This window comes from Amblyraja radiata, chromosome 24, assembly GCF_010909765.2.
Source record: "Amblyraja radiata isolate CabotCenter1 chromosome 24, sAmbRad1.1.pri, whole genome shotgun sequence".
NCBI lineage: Eukaryota > Metazoa > Chordata > Chondrichthyes > Rajiformes > Rajidae > Amblyraja > Amblyraja radiata.
Genome location: NC_045979.1, coordinates 34,152,387 through 34,176,944, shown reverse-complemented (window position 1 = coordinate 34,176,944; position 24,558 = coordinate 34,152,387). Strand labels below are relative to the sequence as shown.

General features: G+C 47.5%; 2 protein-coding genes and 1 long non-coding RNA gene across 3 annotated transcripts in view; all 3 read right to left on the bottom strand.

Moving 5' to 3' along the window:
• Positions 1-24,558, bottom strand: part of LOC116987004 — a 248,236-nt gene that overhangs the window by 122,659 nt on the left and 101,019 nt on the right. The window lies entirely within an intron of this gene.
• Positions 1-24,558, bottom strand: part of LOC116987005 (polymeric immunoglobulin receptor-like) — a 99,152-nt gene that overhangs the window by 15,034 nt on the left and 59,560 nt on the right. Inside the window, 1 exon segment of the mRNA XM_033042887.1 lies at positions 1,143-1,176. Coding sequence (XP_032898778.1) covers positions 1,143-1,176 — 34 coding nt within the window.
• LOC116987010 lies at positions 19,200-22,673 on the bottom strand. The gene is made up of 3 exons (XR_004415619.1): positions 22,614-22,673; positions 20,374-20,462; positions 19,200-19,247 (listed from the first exon to the last, which is right to left on the bottom strand). It is a non-coding gene; the product is annotated as an uncharacterized LOC116987010 (long non-coding RNA).

The following is a 24,558-nucleotide window of genomic DNA, read 5'->3' as shown; positions in this document are numbered from 1 at the left end:
TGCCTGCCAGAATGCTGGTCCCACACCTGTTAAGATGCAATCCGTCCCTTTTGTACATTTCCCCCTTACCCCAAAACAGATCCCAGTGATCTAAGAATCTAAATCCCTGCCCCGTGCACCAGTTCCTCAGCCACACGTTCAGGTCCCGTATCTCCCTGTTCCTGCTCTCGCCAGCACGAGGAACTGGAAGCAAACCGGAGATAACAACCCTGGAGGTCCTGCTTTTCAGCATTTTTCCGAGCTCTCTAAAGTCACGCTGCAGAATATTCATCCCCTTCTTTCCGACATCGTTTGTGCCGACATGCACTACCACATCCGGATGTTCACCTTCGCCCTTGAGGATTTTCTGCACTCTGTCCGTGACATCTTGGATCCTGGCACCAGGAAGGCAGCACACCATCCTCGCATCCCGTCTGTTGCCGCAGAAACCCCTGTCCGTACCTCTCACAATGGAGTCTCCCACTACAATGGCGTTGCCTGCCTTAGGCCTTTTTGGTTTTGGCTCAACAGCCCTATTCGCATCACAAGCCAGTCCGCCGCCCAGTGTAAACACCTCTTCTGTCCCGACAGCTTCTAAGTGGGTGAACCTGTTCACAAGTACAACACCCCGGGAAGTTGGCATTTCATGCTTCCCTCCCGTTCTCACTGTCTCCCACCTTCTCTCTTCCAGTACCTTAGGTGTAACAATCGTACTGTAGGACTTGTCGAGGAACGACTCCGTTTCTCGGACGAACCGGAGGTCATCCACTTGCTTCTCAAGTTCCCCAACACGGCCCTTCAGGAGCTCTACCTGGATGCACTTCTCGCATTTGTCGCAGCCAGAGGCACCAGCGGTGTCCTTGACCTCCCACATACTGCAAGCACCACACTGAATCAGCTTGCCTGACATCTCCTTCTTTCGTCTCTACCTCTCAAGCGTATTGCGTGGTCTCCTCTCCTCAGCCTCCTCGCCGAAGACTAGAGCCAAAGACTCACACTTTTCTCACAGGGCACTTCCCTCGCAAGGCCGCTCACTCACTGCCGCTCGCTAAGAGCCGTCTTGCTTAAATTGACTGATAAATTGCCTGATTTACCAATTTACAAACCAAATTCCTCAGTTTTCAACTGTTTTCCTCGGCACTGACTCACTTCTCTCCTCCCACTTGGGCTCCCTCTCTCCCCGCAATGCACCTGAAACTGAGGGGAGAAACTTTCAGATGGAGAGCAGATGAACTGTTAATGGAAATAGATACATTTTGAAGATTACATGAAAGAAAACTTAAATAGGTCCATGATGTGTCATATTGCTTCATGGCCAATGTCTCCGGTCTGAATGCAGACAGTGCTATTATTGTACCAGTTGTGTCAGTGTTCTGTCCCCGGGTCAGTACAATTAGGGTTCACTTCCCACTCCAGATCCCCGAACAGAAACTGGGCTGGGATCGCAGTGCGGTACTGAGGGAGCGCGGCAGTGTTGCAGGAGCTGCCTTTAAACAATCCCAGGCGGTGCCCGGCCTCTCACCCTACAGAAAACCCCACTTTGCTATTTCATTGGCGGTGCCGCCGGCTGCGCTGCCAACATTCATCTCTCAACCGACACTAGGCCGGTTCCGTGTTTAGACATTCACCGCCTTTACATAGGCCTGACTGAGGAGAGAGGACGGACGAGTGACAATAAAGCGGATCCCTTAATGGAGAGCGTTATTAGCGTGAAAACGCACACCGCTTGATTCGGGGACAGTTTCTTCCCAGCTGTTATGAGGCGTCTGAATCATCCAACCAGAAACAGAGAGTAGTGCTGAACTCCCATCTACCTCTCTGATGACCCTCGGACTACCCTTGATCGGACTTTGCTGACTTTATCTTACACTAAACGTCATTTCCTTTCTATGCACAGTATGAGAATCGATTGTGATCATGGATTGTCTTTCTGCTGGCTGGTTAGCACGCAACAAAAATGCTTTTCACTGTACCTCGGTCCACGTGCCAATAAACTAAACTGAATTGGGAGCCAAATGTCCCGCTGCTCATCAGGGACAGTTTATATTCTCAATTTAAACTATCATCATGATGCAGTTAGACCACGTGTCAACAGTTGTTAAACACGAACATAGTCTCGATATTCAAATGTGATTTCAGATCCATCACCACAATGCACTGAGTTTCATTTCCCCCATTACATGTCTACACACACTTAACCATCTCTGCTGTGGAAAGGGTGCACGGGACCCCAACTAACATTGATCATTGGAATATCAACATCTGGCTTTCACTCACCGGGCAGCGAGGAGATGAGAAGAACGGGAATCCACATTGTTTTATCCATAGCAATGAGGAAGAAGGGAACAGGACGTCAGATCCTGCACCACAGCGAGCCAGTAGCAGCTCGACACGTTACAGTGTGAAAGGCTCAGGGCTATATTTAACAAATGGTTGGGACAGATGATCACAGAGTCATACAGCGGGAAACAGGCCCTTCTCCCCAACGCGTGAGACCAGTGTGCTCATGTAAGTTAGTCAAATTTGCCCACGCTCGATCCATATCTCCCCGAACCTTCCCTATCCATGGACCTATACACGTTTGTATTTCAGCTACTTCAGCCACTTCGTCAAGTGTGATGTATCTGTAAAGATGGAGCGGCGGTTATCTCTGTACTCAGAGACTGTTAACACTGAACAGTGGTGGAAATAATGACAGACAAAAAAAAATGCAGGAGCAACTCTGCGGGCCAGGCAGCACCTCGGGAGAAAGTCGATAGGTGACCTTTTAGGTCGGGACCCCTCATGTAAACAATGAGACGTTGGATAAAATATGACATTTAGAAGAGTAGAAACGTCTAAGATGTGTACACTTCCGGATCATTCCCTCTTGATGATTCGGTAAGTGGAGCGGCAGATCAAAAATATTGTCACAGTCTGCCCTCCCCTCATTCTTATCCACTTCACCTCCCAGTACTTTTCCACCGGTCCCTCCTTCTCCTCACCTGCCTGCCTGCCACTCCCCTCTCATCAGCCCAACTCTCCTCACCTGTTGCACTCAGTTGCCTCTGATCACCAATTAACCCGGTATATAGACTCTCCTCACCGTTCACACAGTGCCAGATTGTTCTCAGCATTCATGCAAGACTCTCCAGCGATTTCCCGACTGCCTACACGGATTCGAACCTGCCTGCCCCTCTTCGGAACCCTCGCTCAACCCTGAGCCTCTGTGTGAGTACGGTGTACCCATTCCTGTGTTACTACTCTGTGTTACAGTATCGTAATAAAGTTCATTACCAACTATACCTGCCTGATTCTGTGCTGCTATTGGGTCCAAGCTATACCCGTTACAGTACAATCTGGCCAACAATGGACTCAGCGCACACAACGTCTCCGTCAACCCGCTTCGAGAGGATTGAGCACACGCTCCTGCAGCACGAAGTTATGCTCACTGCCTCCAACTCCGAGGTTCGACAGGCTGTGTCAAACCAAGAGCAAGCATTGGTTGCACTAGCCACCCAGGTCCAACAGCTGACGACCACCCTCGCCCAGGCTACACCCCATGCTTCGCCTCCGGCTCCGACAGCACCAGCTCCCGGTCCGCCAGGACCATCACCTGAGCCCCGGGTGGGAACCCCGGAGCGCTACGCTGGAAACCCGGAGGGCTGCAAACCATTCATCACGAACTGTTCCATTCTCTTCGCCCTACAGCCCTACACCTTCGCCCAGAAAGCGGCGAGAGTGGCGTTTACCATTAATCACCTGACTGGCAGAGCTCGGCTGTGGGGAACGGCTGAATGGGAGCGACGCACGCGGGCTTGCTCCTCTTTCCAGGCCTTCGCCGCGGAGCTTCGCAAGGTGTTCGGTGAGGTTTCGATGGGTCCGGACGCTGCGAGAAGTCTGCTGGGGTTGAGCCAGGGGAACCAGAGCGTCGCTGACTTAGCCATCGACTTTCGCACCAGGGCCCGTCAGAGTGATTGGAACGCCCCGGCCCAGTGTGACGCTTTCTTGCTGGGCTTGAATGACTATATCAAGGATGAGTTGGTGTCCCACGACCTTCCTTCTTCTCTGGATGGGCTTATCGAGCTAACGACCCGTCTGGACCGACGCATCCTGGCGAGACGTCGGGAGAGGCGACGGGGTCAGGCGGTCCGCCAGCTATCCACCCAAGCTCGTTTTCCTCCGGAGACTGGACTACCCTCGTTGGGGCAACCGTTGAGGCAACCCGAACCCATGCAGGTGGGTCGCACCAGTCTCACCCCGAGGAACGTCGGCGTCGGGGGAACCTCTGTCTCTACTGTGGCCTGGCGGGTCATTACATCTTCAAGTGTCCAGTAAAAGGCCAGACTCACCAGTAGCGGAGGAATTACTGGTGAGTGGAACCTCTGAACTTTCCTCTGCCCGACACCCTCTGTGTCATGCCCGTCTGCTGTTGTCCCCCTGGCTTCGGCGACACAACCCCAACATCGACTGGAGGACGGGGGTCATCTTGGGTTGGAGCCCTTCCTGCCACCAAGTGTGCCTGAAGCAAGCCTCAGCTCCTCAACCGGCCACCTGCTCCAGTGCTGCTCCAGATCTGACGGGGGCCCCAGCCGAGTACCATGACTTTGGGGAGGTTTTTTAGCAAGTCTAGGGCCACCTCCCTTCCTCCTCATCGGCCCTATGACTGCGCCATAGACCTCCTGCCTGGTTCCGCTCCTCCTAGGGGTCGCCTTTACTCCCTGTCCGCCCCTGAGAGAGGCGCCATGGAGAAATACATAAACGACTACTTGGCTGCTGGTCTCATCCGTCCCTCCTCGTCTCCTGCTGGGGCTGGGTTCTTCTTCGTGGAGAAGAAGGACAAATCTCTGCGTCCCTGCATAGATTACCGGGGGCTCAACGGCATCACGGTGAAGAATCGCTACCCTCTCACACTCATCTCCTCTGCTTTCGAGCTCCTGGAGGGGGCCACCATATTTTCGAAGTTGGATCTACGCAACGCCTACCACTTGGTCCGCATCAAAGAGGGAGATGAGTGGAAGACCGCCTTCAACACTCCCACGGGACATTATGAATACCTGGTGATGCCCTTTGGCCTCACCAACGCCCCGGCCGTCTTCCAGGCTTTAGTCAATGACGTTCTCAGAGACATGTTGAACAAGTACGTGTTCGTCTATCTTGATGACATCCTCATCTTTTCACGGACCAAGGAGGGACACGTACACCACGTCCAGGCAGTTCTACATCGGCTCCTGGAGAACTCGTTCTTCGTTAAAGCTGAGAAGTGCGAGTTTCACTCCCCGTCAGTCTCCTTCCTAGGATACATCGTTGGTCAAGGGAACATCAAGATGGACCCCGCCAAGGTCTCTGCTGTCACCACCTGGCCTGTTCCTGACTCCCGCAAGCAGTTCCTGCGGTTCGCCAATTTTTACCGACGGTTCATCCGTGGCTGCAGTACTGTGGCCGCACCCCTCACGGCACTCACCTCCTCCAAGGTTCCGTTCCGGTGGTCTGCCGCGGCCGACGAAGCTTTTCAGACACTCAATACACGGTTTACATCGGCCCCCATCCTCCAAGTTCCGGACTCAGAGAGACAGTTCGTGGTGGAGGTGGACGCCTCCGACGTGGGGGTGGGAGCTGTTCTGTCCCAGCGGGCTGCCGGAGCAGAAGCTCCATCCATGCGCCTTCTTCTCCCGTCGCCTGACCCCTGCTGAGAGGAATTATGACATTGGCAACCGAGAAATGTTGGCGGTTAAGTTGGCGTTGGAGGAATGGCGTCACTGGTGGATGGAACCGAGCAACCTTTCTTGGTTTGGACTGACCACAATAACCTTGAATACCTCCAGTCAGCCAAGAGGCTCAACTCTCGTCAGGCCCGCTGGACTCTCTTCCTCACCCGCTTCAACTTCTCCCTCTCCTACCGACCTGGGTCCCGCAACGTGAAGCCCGATGCCCTCTCTCGACAGTTCTTGGCGAAGGAGGAGCCTGCCTCTGGCCCTAAGACCATCCTCCCGTCCTCGCACACGGTTGCCTCCCTCACCTGGGAAGTGGAGGAGAAGGTCAAGGCGGCCTTGGAGAACCGGCCGGGACCCAGCGCATGCCCTCCTGATCGCCTGTTTGTGGTTTCTGCCCAGCGGTCCGACGTCCTTCAGTGGGCCCACAGCTCTCGACTCACCTGTCATCCCGGCATTCAGCGGACCAAGGAGATGGTGCTGCGGAGGTTCTGGTGGGCATCGCTGAAGGAGGACACTCGGGAGTTTGTCAACGCCTGTCCCGTTTGCAACCAGCACAATGTCTCACACCAAGCTCCTGCGGGTCATCTGCTTCCACTGCCTGTACCCCATCGACCATGGTCCCACATCTCCCTGGACTTCGTTACCGACCTGCCCCCATCCAGTGGTCACACCACCATCCTGACCGTGGTCGATAGATTTAGCAAGATGGCTCACTTCGTGCCCCTGCCCAAGCTTCCGTCAGCCAAGGAAACTGCCGGGCTCATGTTACTCCACGTCTTCAGGCTCCATGGTCTCCCCGTCGATGTGGTCTCCGACCGGGGACTCCAGTTTGCCTCTGTGTTCTGGAGGGAGCTCTGCACGCTTGTGGGGGCCACCGTGAGTCTGACGTCCGGATTTCATCCCCAGTCCAACGGCCGAACTGAAAAGAAGAACCAGGAGATGGAGACGGCGCTGCGGTGTATGGTGTTCAAGCATCCCTCCTCCTGGTCCCAGCAGTTGTCGTGGGTGGAGTACGCCCACAACACCCTGACAAGCTCGGCCATTGGGCTCTCCCCTTTCCAGTGTGCCTACGGGTTCCAGCCTCCACTGTTCCCGGCGCTGGAGAAAGAGGTTTCCTGCCCGTCCGTCCAGGCCTTCATTCGTCTCTGCCGCCGGAAGTGGACCCAAGCCAGGGCGGCTCTTCTCCGCTCCGTGGACCGTTACGCCACGGCTGCCAACCGTCACCGCACCCAGGCCCCCACCTACCTCGCGGGCCAGAAGGTGTGACTGTCGACCCGGGACCTTCCCTTGAGGGTGGAGTCCAAGAAGTTGGCACCCAAGTTCATCGGTCCCTTTGCGATCCAGAAGGTCATCAACCCAGCGGCTGTGAGGCTCAAGTTGCCTCGTTCCTTGCGGGTCCATCCTACGTTCCACGTGTCCAGAGTAAAGCCAGTCCGGGAGAGCTCCCTGGTCCCCGCAGTCCCTCCTCCTGCACCTCCTCGTCTCATCGACGGAGGCCCCGCCTTTACGGTGCACCGCCTCCTGCGCTCCCGCCGTCGCGGGAGGGGTCTCCAATACCTGGTCGATTGGGAGGGTTACGGTCCAGAGGAGAGGTCCTGGGTTCCTGCTCGATACATCCTGGACGCCTCCCTCATCAGGGAGTTTCACCGGCGTCATCCCGACCAGCCGTCCAAGTCCGCCACTCCTAGAGGGGTCGCCGCCCCTGAGACTCTGTCCCCTCTTCCGTCTGAGGCGCCCAGTGACGACGAGACGGAGCTTTCCTCTGATGCTATGGAGGAGGATGCGGACATGGATGTCTCGGACGAATATTAGCCTTCTTCCGGTCCCCCTCCTCCCACCCATCTCTGCGTGGGATTGGGTTTATTTTCTTTATTGTTTTTGTTTGTTTTTGTTTTGGGACGTCAGGAGCCGTCCCTTGAGGGGAGGGGGGGGGGGGGTCTGTCACAGTCTTCCCTCTCCTCATTCACATCCACTTCACCTCCCAGTACTTTTCCACCGGTCCCTCCTGCTCCTCACCTGCCTGCCACTACCCTCTCATCAGCCCAACCCTCCTCACCTGTTGCACTCAGTTGCCTCTGATCACCAATTAACCCGGTATATAGACTCTCCTCACCGTTCACATAGTGCCAGATTGTTCTCAGCATTCATGCAAGACACTCCAGCGATTTCCCGACTGCCTACACGGATTCGAACCTGCCTGCCCCTCTTCGGAACCCTCGCTCAACCCTGAGCCTCTGTGTGAGTACGGTGTACCCATTCCTGTGTTACTACTCTGTGTTACAGTATCGTAATAACGTTCATTACCAACTATACCTGCCTGATTCTGTGCTGCTATTGGGTCCAAGCTATACCCGTTACAAATATAATCATTGAAACTTTTGTTATGGCATATTGCTGTTGACAAGGGGCAAAACAGGAAGCTGGCGGGAGGAAGTAGGGGCTTTTCACCTGAAATCAGCTGAGGTTAATTGGAGTTTGACCCTCTCCTCTCTGTTTCAACTCTTCAATTTAAACTTTGAAACACTATTGTCATGATATTCACGTTTTGAAAATGACAATTAATGGTGTAGTGGACTTTGAAGAAGTGTCTAGAATTACCACAGGATGGAGATCAGCTGGGAAAGCGGGATGTGGAATGTAACTGACATGTGTAATGTAACTCAACAAGGGCGAAGTGATACACTTAGTGAAGTTAAAGCAAGGTAGAATATGCACGGTGAATTGAACTGGTAACTTGTCTTTGCAATTCAGAGCTAATAAATGATCAGGGTCGTGTTCATGTACATGTCATTTACTGACTTTGTACATCTGCTGCAACGATTTCGTTCTGTTATCCATCTACTTCTGTAGTGTGCAATTGGCAAGACAAATTTAAATAAATACAGCGTGGAAACAGGCTCTTCGGCCCACCGAGTCCGCGCCTGCCAGTGTTCACCCCGTACACACTTCACTGTGCAAATCAACCTACAAACCGGTATGTCTTTGGAGTGTGGGAGGAAGCCGGAGCACCCAGAGAAAACCCTTGCGGACATAAGGAGAACGTACAAACTCCACATAAACACCCGAGGTCAGCATCGCACCTTTGTCTCAGGCGCTGTACTGCAGTAACTCTACCGCTGTGCCACTGTGTTCTTCCTGAATCCCACTGACCTGCCAGGGCAAGGTGCTCTCCCTGAGCTAACATTCTTATACTCTACATGTTCTTATTGAATACTTGAGAACCAGAGGACATAGTTGGAGAAGCTGAGGACATTGGTTTAAGGTGAGGGGGAAAAGATTTGATAGGAACTTGAAGGAAGTTGGACAGGATAGGTTTAGAGTGATATGGGCCAAATTTCTTTAGTCGGAGGGTGGTAAATTTGTGGAATTTATTTCAACAGACGGCTGTGGAAGGCAATTCAATGGATATTTTTTTAGGCAGACGTTGGCATATTCCTGATTAGTGTGGGAGTCAGGGGTTATGGAGTGAATGCAGGTGAATGGAGTTGAGAGGGGTAGATAGATCAGCCATGACGGAATGGCGGAGTAGACTTGATGGGCTTAAAGGCTAATTCTGCACGTAGAACTTATGAACCTATGCACATTGTATGTTTGTGGGTTTCTGCTGCCGTCATATTCTGAGTAAAATAACGCCAGTCTGAAGTAGGGTCCAAGTTCAAGTTCAAGTTCAAGTGAGTTTATTGTCATGTGTCCCTGTATAGGACAATGCAATTCTTGCTTTGCTTAAGCACACAGAAAATAGTAGGCATTTACTACAAAAACAGATACATGTGTCCATATACCCTGATCTAAATATATACACACATGAATAAATAACTGGTAAAGTGCAAATAACAGAAAGTGGTTGTTAATAATCAGAGTTGTATCCGAGCCAGGTTTAATAGCCTGATGGCTGAGGGGAAGTAGCTATTCCTGAACCTGGTTGTTGCAGTCTTCAGGCTCCTGTCCCTTCTACCTGAAGGTAGCAGGGAGATGAGTGTGTGGCCAGGATGGTGTGGGTCTTTGATGATACCGCCAGCCTTTTTGAGGCAGCGACTGCGATAAATCCCCTCGATGGAAGGAAGGTCAGAGCCGATGATGGACTGGGCAGTGTTTACTACTCCAAGGCGCTCAAATTGCCGAACCAAGCAGTCCTTACTTGAAATATCAACTGTCCATTTCCTTTCAGCGATGCTGTTTGACCCACTGAAGTGTTTTTTTGTGTTTTGTTCAACTGCTCATTTTAACAGGAAGCGTGTTGACCACAGCAAGATGCAGCTCACACATTTGACTCAGCACCTAATATTTATTTCCATAGCACGTTGGACTTTGATGTGTTTGCACACTGACTGGAAATGTGTTCAAAACAAATGTATTTTTGGGTGAACAAATTAAGGAACAAATATGTCAGGCTCCATTCGGTCCTTCATAACTGCACGACGCATTACAATCATAGCTTATACTTTATCATGTCAATATCCAGTATTAGTTCTATTTCCATAGATCCCGTAATATCTAAGAAACAATTGTTCCCAGGCTAGATTGTATTGGAGTCGTAGAGTCACACAACACAGAAACAGGCCCTTCGGACCAACCTACCCCTCCTGAATGCGTCTGGACAATTGAGCAAAGGAATACCTCATCCCTTCACTTGCACTCTCCTGTTCTGTAACAACTTTGTATATTTTGTCTTATCAACTCTAACCTCTAGAGTTGAGAAGAGGTCCTGTAGCAATGCTGCTAAGACCAGCATTTCTAATCGAACTTACTTCTGCTACAGTAATTGCCTTTTTTTTGTGGGAGGGTTTCTGTGGCCATGACAGTTGAATCTTCTTGGTTTCGGATATCACCCAGAAACTTGCAGTTCAGGCAGTGACGTACTCTACCAGTTGACACTTAGGTGCTCGTAGGTCATGTGCTCATGTACTCGGGAGGGACGTTGTAGACGGGAACATTTCACGTGGACTCTGGGCTTGTTTTCAGAAAAAAATATTTTAATTACAAATTGGCCAACTTTGGTTACACATGTCATGGGGCTGATGCCCTCAGATACAAAGCATTCAGTGCCTTTTACACAACCACATCTACATTACCTTCCTCTCCTACCTCCAACTTGCATTCTCAGCGAGTACAAAAGATAAAGGAATTCATGTATATTACTCTGTTGTGCTGCTGCAAGTACATACTGTATGACAATAAAACACACTTGACTCACTTCTTGCACTGTAATAGGCTATAAAAGCTATGAATAATTATGCAGTTCCACGCTACATTACTCCCCTCCAACTCCCCATTTCCCCTTAGCTGTGCAGTATCTAGGGATGGGCTCAATTACGATCATTATATTTGCAGCTGGTCACTGAGGCAGGTAAAATCCACACTAGTTTCAGTGAGGCCACTTACCTAGGTTTTACGATCATTTTACATCTTGGGCTTATCTGCCTTAGCCCACTATCCACTTGAACCCATGTTCTTGCCTGATCCATTGCCCCTTTACAGATTTGAACCCACAATATTTTGGCCCAGAGACAATGACTTGTGGTGTGCTTAGACAGACCCTTGCAAGGAATTACGATGGGAGTGTTCAATTATTATCTTAATTTACACAGACCCCACTCTTCTTCGCCTGAATGTTCAATTAACCTACCGCTTGTCGATTATAACGATGTTTCTCTTACTTCTGGTTCTTGTGGATCTCGGCTGGAAGCCAGATCAACCTCGGGGACCGCGGTTTCCCGGGAACTCGTTCGGGAGTTCAGACTTAATGGATCTTAACGCTTACTCAGTCGTCGGAGATGGTCCCAGCGAGATCCTGCCAACTACGCCAATGTTAAATTTCTATCCGCGCTATCAAACAACAAACCACATTTTAAGAATGTAACAATTGCTCTTTATTGCGCATGCGGGAGTGGGAGAGCATCCACGAGCATGGTTACATAATCGTTGCCCATCGCGGTCCCACTCAATTATTCTGTGCACAGGCAGTATATTTATACATGAGTAGCACGGGTCCAGTTAATCACACAATCAGCACATTCCTGCACCGGTTTAGAACAGATGTGTTTTTCTCTGCAGTACTATTTGGTATCGGGCCTCTTCCCTTTTTAGTCATAACACCGTTTGCAGTTCTGCAAAACCATTCATTAGTTAGCAATTCTAAGTAAGTAAAGCAGACTCACCACGCGCAAATTGCAATCTGTTATGTACACATTTACTCTTAAAACCTCAACCACCTCTACTCGTGCTTGCAACCCGGCAAGTAAACTGCAAAGTTAAGTCTATGGTCTGTATGTCTTTGTAGAGTAGGAGGAAATTGGAGCACCCAGAGAAAACTTATCCGGACACAGGGGGAATGTACAAACTCCATACAGACAGCACCTGAGGCCAGCATCGTACCTGGGTCTCTGGCGCTGTAAGGCAGCAAATCTACCGCTGTGCCACTGTGTTCTACCTGAAACCCACTGACCTGCCAGGGAAAGGTGCTCTCCCTGAGCTAACATTCTTATACTCTACATGTTCTTGCTGAATACTTGAGAACCATTGGAGATAGTTTGAGAACCAGAAGATATAGGTTTAAGGTGAGGGGGAAAGATTTAATAGGAACCTGAGGGAAGCTGGACAGGATGGGTTTACAGAGATATGGGCAGATTTCGTTCGTCAGAAGGTGGTGAATCTGTGGAATGTATTGTAACAGAAAGCTGCAGAAGCCAAGTCAATGGATATTTCTGAAGCAAATATTGACAGATTCCTGATCAGTGTGGGTGTCAGGGGTTATAAGGAGAACGCAGTAGAATGGGGTTGGGAGGAGGAGATAGATCAGCCATGATTGAATTGTGGCGTAGACTTGATGGGCCGAAAGGCTAATTCTGCACTAAAAACTTATGAACCTATCTGTATCACTAAAAGTCTGATCTTGACCGCTTTTGACCCACTGTGCTCTGATTTCCGAGAGAATGCCGCCACCTACGACCGTCATTTTTGGCCACCTCACCCAGAGCCCCCCTCCACCGTCCGGGACCCTAGGATTTTTCCCATCGATGAAAAATCAGAGCGATATTAATGTTTTTTTTAAATTCCTCATTCTCTCTGCTGCCCCCTCTGGCGGCAGGGGGAGGGACTATAAAACCAGGGAGTGTAATCCCTCACTCAGTCTCTGCCAGATCCAGGAAGCGAGAGGCTCACGGCTCTCTGAGCAGCGAATAACACTGAACGCACGTTTTTTTTTAAACGCCTTTTTAAAAAGTTTGTGTTCACAAAATGAATTTTGGCTGTCAGGTGGCTGCTGCCCAATTGGTCGCCTCGCCTTTTTTTTAACAAGTTTGTGTGCACAAAATGAATTTTGGTTGTCGGGTGGCTGCAGCCAAATTGTTTGCCTTGGCTTGGCTTTTAAAATCGTTGCAATGGTCAGATAATCCATTCGGCCCACAATGTCTATACTAGCCGTCTGGAAACCGGTACCTTCGGCCCGCAACACCCATACTAGCGCAATAAAAAGACGGCTGGTGAACAATATTGGAATTGGTGGAGAGGTGGCATATTGCGTTGGTGACCAGCCCTCCCATGATGCTGGGACCCAACGGGTCCCACTTGGTCTAGTGAACATTGTATGTTTGGGGGTTTCTGCGGCAGTCATATTGTGAGAAAGGTAACTCCAGTCTGAAGTAGGGTCCTGGCCTGAAATGTCATCTGTCCATTTTCTTTCAGAGATGCTGCTTGACCCACTGAAGTGTTTTTATTTGTGTTTTGCTCAACTGCTCATATTAATAGGAAGCACGTTGACCACAGCAAGATGCAGCTCACACATTTGAGCCAGAACACAATATCTCTTTCCATAGCATGTTGGCCTTTGATGTGTTTGTACATGGACTGGAAATGTGTTGAAAACAAATAAATGTGTATTGTAGGGTGAACAAATTAATGAACAAATATGTCAGGCCCCACTAGGTCCTTCATGACTACACCATGCATTAAAATCATAGCTTATCCTTTATCATGTCAATAACCTGTACTAGTTCTATTTCCATAGATCCTTTAATATCTAAGAAACAATTGTTCCCAGGCTAGATTGTATTGGAGTCATAGATTCATACAACGCAGAAACAGGCCCTTCGGCCCAACTTACCCCTCCTCACTGCGTCTGGAAAATTGAGCCAAGGAAAACCTCATCCATACACCTGCACTCTGCTGCTCTGTAAGAACTTAGTATCTTTCCAAAAGAGTACCTCTAGATTTGAGAAGAGGTCTTGTAGCAATGCTGCTAAGATCAACATTTCCAATTGAACTTACTTCTGCTACATCTTGGCTTATCTGCATACCCAGGTTTAAGGATCATTTTACATCTTGGGCTTATCTGCCTTAGCCCACTATCCACTTGAACCCATGTTCTTGCCTGATCCATTGCCCCTTTACGGACTTGAACCCACAATATTTTGGCCCAGAGACAATGAGTTGTGGTGTGCTTAGGCAAACCCTTGCAAGGAATTACGATGGGAATATTTAATTATTATCTTAATTTACACAGCCCCACTCTTCTTCGTCTGACTGTTCAATTAACCTACCCTTTGTCGATCATAACGATGTTTCTCTTACCTCTGGCTCTTGTGGATCTCGGCTGGAAACCAGATCAACCTCGGGGACCGCGGTTCCCCGGGAATTCGTTCGGGAGTTCAGACTTAATGGATTTGATAGTGCACTTTTCACTGCCCTCGAGGTTCCGGCCAGACAGCATCCGCTTACTCAGTCATCGGAGATGGTCCCAGCGATATCCTGCCAACTACGCCAATGTTAAATTTCTATCCCCGCTATCAAACAACAAACCCCATTGGTCATTTTAAGAATGTAACAATTGCTCTTTATTGCGCATGCGGGAGTGGGAGAGCATCCACGAGTAAGGTCACATTATTGTTGTCCATCACGGTCCCACTCAATTATTCTGTGCACAGGCAGCATATTTATACATGAGTAGCACGGAACCAGCTAATCGCACAATCAGCACATTCCAGCACTGGTTCTTATTGTTTAGAACAGATGTGTTTTTCTCTGCAGTACAACTTGGTATCGGGACTCTTCCCTTTTTAGTCACAACACCGTTTGCAGTTCTGCAAAACCATTCAATAGTTAGCAATTCTAAATAAGTAAAGCAGACTCACCACGCGCAAATTGCAATCTGTTATGTACACATTAACTCTTAAAACACCACCCTCCTCTACTCGTGCTAGCAAACCGGCAAGTAAACTGCAGTCTATGGTCTGTATGTCTTTGTAGAGTAGGAGGAAATTTGAGCACCCAGAGAAAATTTATCCGGACACGGGGGGAATGTACAAACTCTATACAGAAAGCACCCGAAGTCAGCATCGAACCTGGGTATCAGGCGCTGTAAGGCAGCAAATCTACCGCTGTGCCATTGTGTTCTACCTGAAACCCACTGACCTGCCAGGGCAAGGTGCTCTCCCTGAGCTAACATTCTTATACTCTACATGTTCTTGCTGAATACTTGAGAACCAGGGGACATAGTTTGAGAACCAGAGGACATAGATTTAAGGCGAGGGGCAAAGATTTAATAGGAACCTGAGGGAAGCTGGACAGGATAGGTTTAGAGAGATATGGGCTAGATTTCGTTCGTCAGAAGGTGGTGAATCTGTGGAATTTATTTTAACAGAAAGCTGCAGAAGTCAAGTCAATGGATATATCTGAGGCAGATGTTGACAGATTCCTTATCAGTGTGGGTGTCAGGGGTTATAAGGAGAAGGCAGTAGAATGGGGTTGGGAGGGGAAGATACATCAGCCATGATTGAATTGTGGAGTAGACTTGAATGGCCGAAAGGTCTAATTTTGCACTAAAACGTATGAACCTATGAACATTGGTTGTTTGGGAATTTCTGCTGCAGTCATATTCTGAGAAAAGTAACACCAGTCTGAAGGATGTATTTTGCTCAACTGCTCATATTAACTGGAAGCACGTTGCCCACAGCAAGATGCAGCTCACACTCAATGTGCAGAGAGTAGTGCGTTCGGCCGAACGCACTATGGGAACTTCACTCGCCCCCCTGCAGGAACTATACAACAGGAGGTGCAACTCCAGAGCAAATACAATCATGGGAGACCCCTTCCACCCCTGCAACGGACTGTTCCAGCTGCTACGGTCAGGCAAACGCCTCCGTTGCCATGCGGTGAGAACGGAGAGGTTGAGAAGGAGTTTCTTCCCAGAGGCCATTCGGACTGTAAACGACTATCTCACCAGGGACTAACTCTACTGAACGTTTTTCCTTCCATTATTTATTATGTAAAAGAATATGTGTGTTATGATTGTGTTTATAATTTGTTTGGTTGTTTGGTTGTTTGTCTTTTGCACAAAAGTCCGCGAGCATTGCTACTTTCATTTCACTGCACATCTCGTATGTGTATGTGACAAATAAACTTGACTTGACTTGACTTGACTTGAAGTAGGGTCCTGGCCTGAAATGTCATCTGTCCATTTCCTTTCAGAGATGCTGCTTGAAATACCTACAACCTATAGTATCAGAAGAGACTGGGAACAAGAACTAGCTATAACAATTTCAAAATAGAGCTGGGATAAACACTTACTATATGTGCATAAATGCTCGATCAACGTACGACATACTCTAATCCAATATAAAACATTACATAGACTATATTATTCAAAAACTAAAATAAATAAACTTTTCCCCAATGTCTCACCCATTTGTGATAAATGTCAGTCCCAAGAAGCTAACATAGCGCACTCTTTTGTTTTCTGTATAAAAATTCAAAAATTTTGGAACGAAATATTTGAAATCTTCACAAAATTATTTAAAATAAAACTTGTACCAAAAGCAGAATGGATCATTTTTGGAATATCGGAAGGTAACCCCGAATTAAATATGTTTCAAAAGAACTTACTTAATTATGGGCTAATAATGGGAAAAAAGCTTATATTCAAATTTTGGACAAATGCTCCAATACCAACAATAAAAATGTGGATTTCAAACATGTTCGAAACACTACACTTGGAAGAGATGAGACTCCTCCTAGCAGGCAAAGCAGATCACTTCCAAAAGACGTGGTCTGCATTTACGGAACTATTACAAGCATAAGGTGCAATAGTAAGTTAACATATAAAAGGTACGAGGATCTGGTAACGGGCGGTATAAAATAAATTTTAAATAAAAACACGTTTGGTATATCCTTTTTTGCGGAGTTTTGTGTTACAATAGAGCGATTGTTTTTCCTTTCTTCTTTTTTTCTTTTCTTTCTAGGGTCTTATTTCCTTTCTTTACTTCCTTCTCTAACTCCTTCCCTAAGGGGCTTTCTTCTCCCAACACTTTCCTGCACCTTCACGATTCTTGCTTACTTTCCTTACCTATTTTCTTATATCTTTTTTAAAGCTCAAAAAATGAAGTGGTACAACATAATGTAATAAGATATATGTGATGTGTATTAATGTAATTTACTGTACTGCTAATAAAAAAATAAATAAAAAAAACAAAATTAAAAAAAAATAGATGCTACTTGACCCACTGAAGTGTTTTTTTTTGTGTATTTTGCTCAACTGCTCATATTAATTAACTGGAAGCACGTTGCCCACAGCAAGATGCAGCGCACACTCAATGTTTCATTCCATAGCACGTTGTCCTTTGATGTGTTGGTGCATTGACTGGAAATGTGTTGAAAACAAATACATGTGTATTGTAGGGTGAAAAGATTAATGTACAAATATGTCAGGCCCCACTAGGTCCTTCATGACGACAGCATGCATTAAAATCATAGCTTATCCTTTATCATGTCAATAACCTGTTCTAGTTCTATTTCCATAGATCCATTGATATCTAAGAAACAATTGTTCCCAGGCTAGATTGTATTGTAGTCATAGATTAATACAACACCGAAACAGGCCCTTTGACCCTACTTAACCCCCCTCACAGCGTCTGGATAATTGAGCCAAGGAAAACCTCATCCCATCACCTGCACTCTGCTGCTCTGTAAGACTTTGTATCTTTCTAACAGAGTACCTCTAGATTTGAGAAGAGGTCCTGTAGCAATGCTGCTAAGATCAACATTTCCAATTGAAATTACGTCTGCTACATCGTGGTTTATCTGCCTCAGACCACTATCCACTTGAACCCATTTTCTTGCTTGATCCATTACCCCTTTATGGACTTTATGGACACACAATATCTTGGCCCAGAGACAATGGGGTGTGGTGTGCCTAGGCTGCCCCTTACAAGGAATGATGATGGGAGGGTTGGGGAACTTGTGGGTGGAGGGAATGAGGGTGGGTATGACAAGAATGGGAAGCAGTGCCATTTTATAATTTGTATGCATGGTCTAGGCCCATTCATTATACTGACGGATGAAAGAGATTGGTGATGGTAGTGGAATTCATAAGGTCATTGGTGATAGGACCAGGCAATTTGACCCATCAAGGCTACTCCACCATTTAATCATCGCTGATTTACCTCTCCCTCCAAACACCACGCTCCTGCCTTCTCCCCATCACCCCCGACACCTAATGAATTGAACAAAACCATTCAGACAGAGTTTGACAAAGTAGAGCTATAAAAAAATGCCAGTTTATACCAAAGACGAACCTAAAATGCTAGAGTAACTCAGATGGTCAAGAAACATCTTTGGCGAAAATGGATTGGTACCATTTATGGTCCGGACCTTTCCACAGACCATCTGAAGAAGAGTCCCAACCTCAAAGGCCACCTGTCCATTTTCTCCAGAGATGCTGCCTGACCTGCTGAGTTACTCCAGCATTTTGTGTCCTTCTTTGACAAAGTATAGAACAGATTAAAGCAGTGTAATCTGAATACAGTGGTGAAGCGAGTATTGCCAAAAACTCACACCGAATTGAAAATAGCTCCTAAGAAACAACAGAGGCATGAATTGTTTCAGAGTTCTCTGGAGTCACAGTAGGGTGGGGTTTCCGATTGCCCTTTGGGCAGTTGCGATGAAAATTGACATTTGCGTAGACGACAGCGTTGTCAGTCACATGCTGCCTTGATCTCGACTTCCTTTGACAATTCACCACTGCATACGTGATTCCACCTTCATTGTTATCCACATGGTCAGCTGCCCTGTTGTTTCCAGGTTGCTGCAGATTTGCATAAATGTCGGTCCCTTCCAACGCTGTCAATTCCTAAAATATAACAAAATTCAATTTTACAACCTAATAGATCTGATAGGTCCTCAACAGATGTCTATTACAAAGTAGGTCTCAAACTGTTCAATGTACAGAACAAGCCATTTGCTGCTGTTTACAACACAAAGATAGCGCAGCTCGGCGGAGCAGCGGTAGAGTTGTTGCCTGACAGTGCCTACAACAGGTTTGTAGGTTAAATGGTTTGGCGTAATTGCAAATTGCCCCTAGTGTGTGTAGGATAGTGTTAGTGTGCAGGGTTAGCCGGTCGGCGTGGACTATGTGGGCCGAAGGGCACTGGATCTCTTAACTGGACTGGACTGGTGTTGCTAAACGACCTGTGTAACACAGATAATTCAATGTTCTATATTCTTCATCACTCAGAGAATTTATATTTCACATTTTTACCTGGGTTTCATTGTTGTCTTCACCGTGTGATGTATTGCACTTGGATTCTGCAAAATATGTTGTCGATAGAGCCATATCAGGAACAGGTTTAAACATCATTCATTCATATATTTCATTTATTTGTTCTATGTACTTTCTATATCTCTTGTTTCTCTTTCCCCTGACTCAGTCTGAAGAAGGGTTTCGACTCTGAACGTCACCTGTTCCTTTTCTGCAGAGATGCAACCTGACCCGCTGAATTGCTTGAGCATTTTGTGTTTATCTTCAGTGTAAACCAGCATCGGCAGTTCCATCCAACACAATGAAACATCTACGTGTTGTGTAGAAGACCTTATATTATGCAGAACCCCAAAAGCCCCGCAGTATATTTGCACGAACGGAGCAAGAATCTGCCCTGTTGTTCTAGTTACTGTACATATTGTTCAGAATGGATCATATTCCTTGTGATCTACCCATCCCTCCCGAAAGCTGCCTCTAACCTTACCTGATCTCCCGATTGCTCAACACTTTAACTACCCATCCCATTCCCACACTAACATTTCTGTACTGGGCCTCCTCCATTGTCAGAGTTAGGCCCAGCGCAATTTGGAGGAACAGCACCTCATATTTCACTTGGGCAGCTTACACCGCAGCGATATGAACATTGACTTCACTAACTTCAAGTAGCCATTGGTTTCCCTCTCTCTCCATCCCACCCCTTCCCTGTTGTCTGACCAGTCTTACTGTCTCTGACTACCCTCTGTACCGCCCACTCCCCTGACATCAGTCTGAAAAAGGGTAACAGTACTTCACCATGCTTGCGCATTTGACAATAAACAAGACTTAACCTGACTCGAAATACAACAGCTAATCACACAAAGCATATTCTAACAGCTGTGAGGATGAGAGTATCTATGTCAATCTTACTTCTACCTGACCTCTTAGTTTTCACGCATCTCTGCCATTTCACACTCAGACAGTTTCTGTGCAATAATGTTAAAAGAACAGTTTTTGTCACCGAGTCACCATGATAGCATCAAATATGATAGCATTATTGATCATTCATGCTTCCTCCTACATTTTAATACTTTAATGCAGGGCATTTGTTGATTAGAACAGAATTAAATCTCCTGACATTCTGCAAGGAACCGAGGCATGTATTGTGAAATTATTTATGGGAAATCAGAAACTCACCCTTGGTTTTACGCTTTCGGTACCAAAAGAAGGTAATGATGAGAATCAGGAGAAGCACAGTGACACCAGACACAACTATGTAAATGATCCTGTCGGACAGAGAAAAGGGAAGGGTGAGACATGGCTCATCATTGATTCTTGGCCTTCAGTAAAGAACAAAAGTCAAGCATTTATACGGCACCTTTCATGATTTTAATGAAGTGTGCAGCAAAAGAAATGAAGTGTAGAGTTTGTTTCGGTGGATAATGCAGCAGCTAATCTGCTCACAGTAAGGTGACATTGATCAACGATCGTGAAACCTGTTGAAGAGCAATTGCATCCAACCATTTAGGAAAGATGCATGGGAACTGATACACCTTTTTTTGCAATGATTAGTTTAGTTTAGTTCAGCTGAGTTTGGTTTGGTTTAGTTTAGTTGAGAGGTACAGCATGGAAACAGGCTTTTCGGCACACCAAGTCTTCATCGGCCAGCAATCCCCATACACTAGATCTACGCTAAACATTAGAGACAATTTACAGAAGTCAATTAACATACACGCCTTTGGAATGTGGGAGAAAACGGGAACATCTGGAGAAAATCCACGTGGTCACTGAGAGAACGAACAAACTCCATACAGACAGCAATTGTAGTCTGGATCGATCACAAGTCTCAGGGGCAGTAAGGCAGCAACTCTACCGCTGTGCCATCATGCTGTTATTGGGGTTTCCATATCTGACAGCTAGCACGCTGCCTTCCCTCAGTACTGTAATGGTGTGGTATCCGATTTACCCTAATATTTGCAGCTATCCCTGAAATCACCACAGAGCAGGGGGGAAGGGAGGTGTTGGAGATGGTCCAATTGCATTTGAGTGCCGGATGGCGTGCAGGTGACCGTTCCCTCTACAACCCTGTTCCAACCTCGGTGGAGAGAACACCAGGCCAAAGAGAAAACAATGCACTTGGTTCACAACAAATCTCAGCCCAATGCCATTTACAACTCCATCTCCACCTCCACCAACATTGGGTTTGGACAGTGATTGTTCGATTAGAGCTGTCTCGAATATGGAACATCTTCAACATATCCTGAAGGCAACTCACCATGACCATCTCAAGGTCAGCAGTGTGACCTAACGTGCCTACCACCCAGGGTCATGTTCTAGGTGGAGACACTTCCTGCTGTTGGAGTGACTGACATTGAGACTTTGACCAACTCTGCAAAGGTGGTGTTTTAGCCCATAATTCACTATGCATTTTCCTATCAGTACCACACCAGACCAGGTCACAGTAAGGCAAAGCAACAATACTTGGGTTTGACAACTATACTCATCTCACACCATGGGATGAGGTTAGTGATGGAGAAGTCGTGGTGAATACTGCAGGGAGCCCTCTCTGAAGGGCAGAGTGGAATGGAGGAACTTGTTCTTATCACCCAAGCATGTACACAACACAATGAGATGTAAACCAGTGTAATTTCCCTTCTGATTAGAAACATAGAAAATAGGTGCAGGAGTAGGCCATTCGGCCCTTCGAGCCTGCACCGCCATTCAATATGATTGTGGCTGATCATCCAACAGTATCATGTACATGCCCTCTCTCCATACCCCTTGATCCCTTTAGCCACAAATGCCACATCTAACTCTTAAATATAGCCAATGAACTGGCCTCAACTACCTTCTGTGGCAGGGAGTTCCATAGATTCACCACTCTGTGTGAAAAATGTTTTTCTCATCTTGGTCCTAAAGGATTTCCCCTTCATCCTTAAAGTATGACCCCTTGTCCTGGACTTCCCCAACATTGGGAACAATTTTCCTGCATCTAGCCTGTCCAACCTCTTAAGAAATGTGTACGTTTCTGTAAGATCCTCCCTCAATCTTCTAAATTCTAGCGAGTACAAGCCGAGTCTATCCAGTCTTTCTTCATATGAAAGTCCTGACATCCCAGAAATCAGTTTGGTGAACCTTCTCTGTACTCCCTCTATTGCAAGAATGTCTTTCCTCAGATTTGGAGACCAAATTAGTTAAATACTATCTGGTTTGCAAGTTATATACATGCAAGTTATATACATATTATTATATAATAAGGACACAAGGTCGAATTAAGCCATTTGGCCCATCAAGTGTACTATGCCATTGAAACAAGACCGATCTATCTCTCCCTCCTAACCCCATTCTCCTGTCTTCTCGCCATAACCTCTAACACCTTGATCATCGTTACTTGTTTGCATATCTTTCACTCATGCTTTTATATGTTTCTGTATCACCGTCGATATCACTCTAGTTTCTCTTTCCCCGGGCCCTCACTCTGAAGAAGGGTCTCAACCAGAAACGTCACCCTTTTCTCCAGAGATGCTGTCTGACCATCCAAGCTACTCCAGTTTTTTTATGACTATATTCAGTTTAAACCAGCATCTGCAGTTCCTTCCTACACAATGAACGCAAAATATACATACCACACTTAGACGGCACCTAAGATCAGGGTCCTGACATTGTGAGGCTGCGATTCTACTGGCTGTGTCACTGTGTATTCAGATCAATACTCCAACTGGCCTTTAATGCCAGTGAACGGAAGACACAACTTTCTCCCAATTGAAGCAATCCCAATCAAAACACCAGCAATTAGTACATGGCACCTTTCATTGGAAACAGAGTAGTTTACCTTGAAGAATCATCGGATCCTTTCGAAGTTTCACAAGAATATTCAGGTCCTGTTGGAACAAGGAAATAAAAATCAGTTTCACTGCTTTTCACTTGCAGTTGAACAAGAGAGCATGCTGGTCCGATGTAAAGAGTTTATAGGCTTAATAGACCGGGCAATGTTTCTTCATTGTAATTTGCAGCAAATGGGAGATGTTGTCAAGATAAGCTGGAGCACGGATTACAACTCATGTCGCCAACAATACGGCAGCACAGTGGTAGAGCTGCTGCCAACGAATGCATCCCAAGTTCGATCCACACTGCGCGTGCTGTCTATACGGAGTTTGTACGTTCTCCCCGTGGGTTTTCGCCGAGATCTTCAGTTTCCTCCCACACTCCAAAGACGTGCAGGTTTGTAGGTTACATTGGCTTAGTAAATGTAAAAATGATCCCTAGTGGGTGTGTAACGGGTATAGCTTGGACCCAATAGCAGCACAGAATCAGGCAGGTATAGTTGGTAATGAACTTTACTACGATACTGTAACCCAGAGTAGTAACACAGGAATGGGTACACCGCACTCACACAGAGGCTCAGGATTGAGCGAGGGTTCCGAAGAGGGGCAGGCAGGAGAATCCGTGTAGGCAGTCGGGAAATCGCTGGAGAATCTTGCATGAATGCTGAGAACAAACTGGCACTATGTGAACGGTGAGGACAGTCTATATACCGGGTTAATTGGTCATCAGAGGCAACTGAGTGCAAAAGGTGAGGAGAGTTGGGCTGATGAGAGGGGAGTGGCAGGCAGGCAGGTGAGGAGAAGGATGGACCGGTGGGAAAGTAGTGGGAGGTGAAGTGGATGAGAATGAGGAGAGTGCAGACTGTGACAGAACCCCCCCCCCTCAAGGGACGGCTCGTGACGTTCCAAAACAAAACAAAAAAAACAATAAAGAAAATAAACACAATCCCACGCAGAGTTGGGTGGGAGGAGGGGAACAGGAGGAAGGCTAATATTCGTCCGAGACATCCATGTCCGCATCCTCCTCCATAGCATCAGAGGAAAGCTCCGTCTCGTTGTCACTGGGCGCCTCAGACGGGAGAGGGGACAGAGTCTCAGGGGCGGGGACCCCTCTAGGAGTGGTGGACTTGGACGGCTGGTCGGGATGACGCCGGTGAAACTCCCTGATGAGGGAGGTGTCCAGGATGTGTCGAGCAGGAACCCAGGACCTCTCCTCTGGACCGTAACCCTCCCAATCGACCAGGTACTGGAGACCCATCCCGCGACGGCAGGAGCGCAGGAGGCGGTGCACCGTAAAGGGGGGGCCTCCGTCGATGAGACGAGGAGGTAGAGGAGGAGGGACTGCGGGGACCAGGGAGCTCTCCCGGACTGGCTTTACTCTGGACACGTGGAACGTAGGATGGGTCCGCATGGAATGAAGCAACTTGAGCCTCGCAGCCGCTGGGTTGATGACCTTCTGGATCTCAAAGGGACCGATGAACTTGGGTGCCAACTTCTTGGACTCCACCCTCAAGGGAAGGTCCCGGGTCGACAGCCACACCTTCTGGCCCGCGAGGTA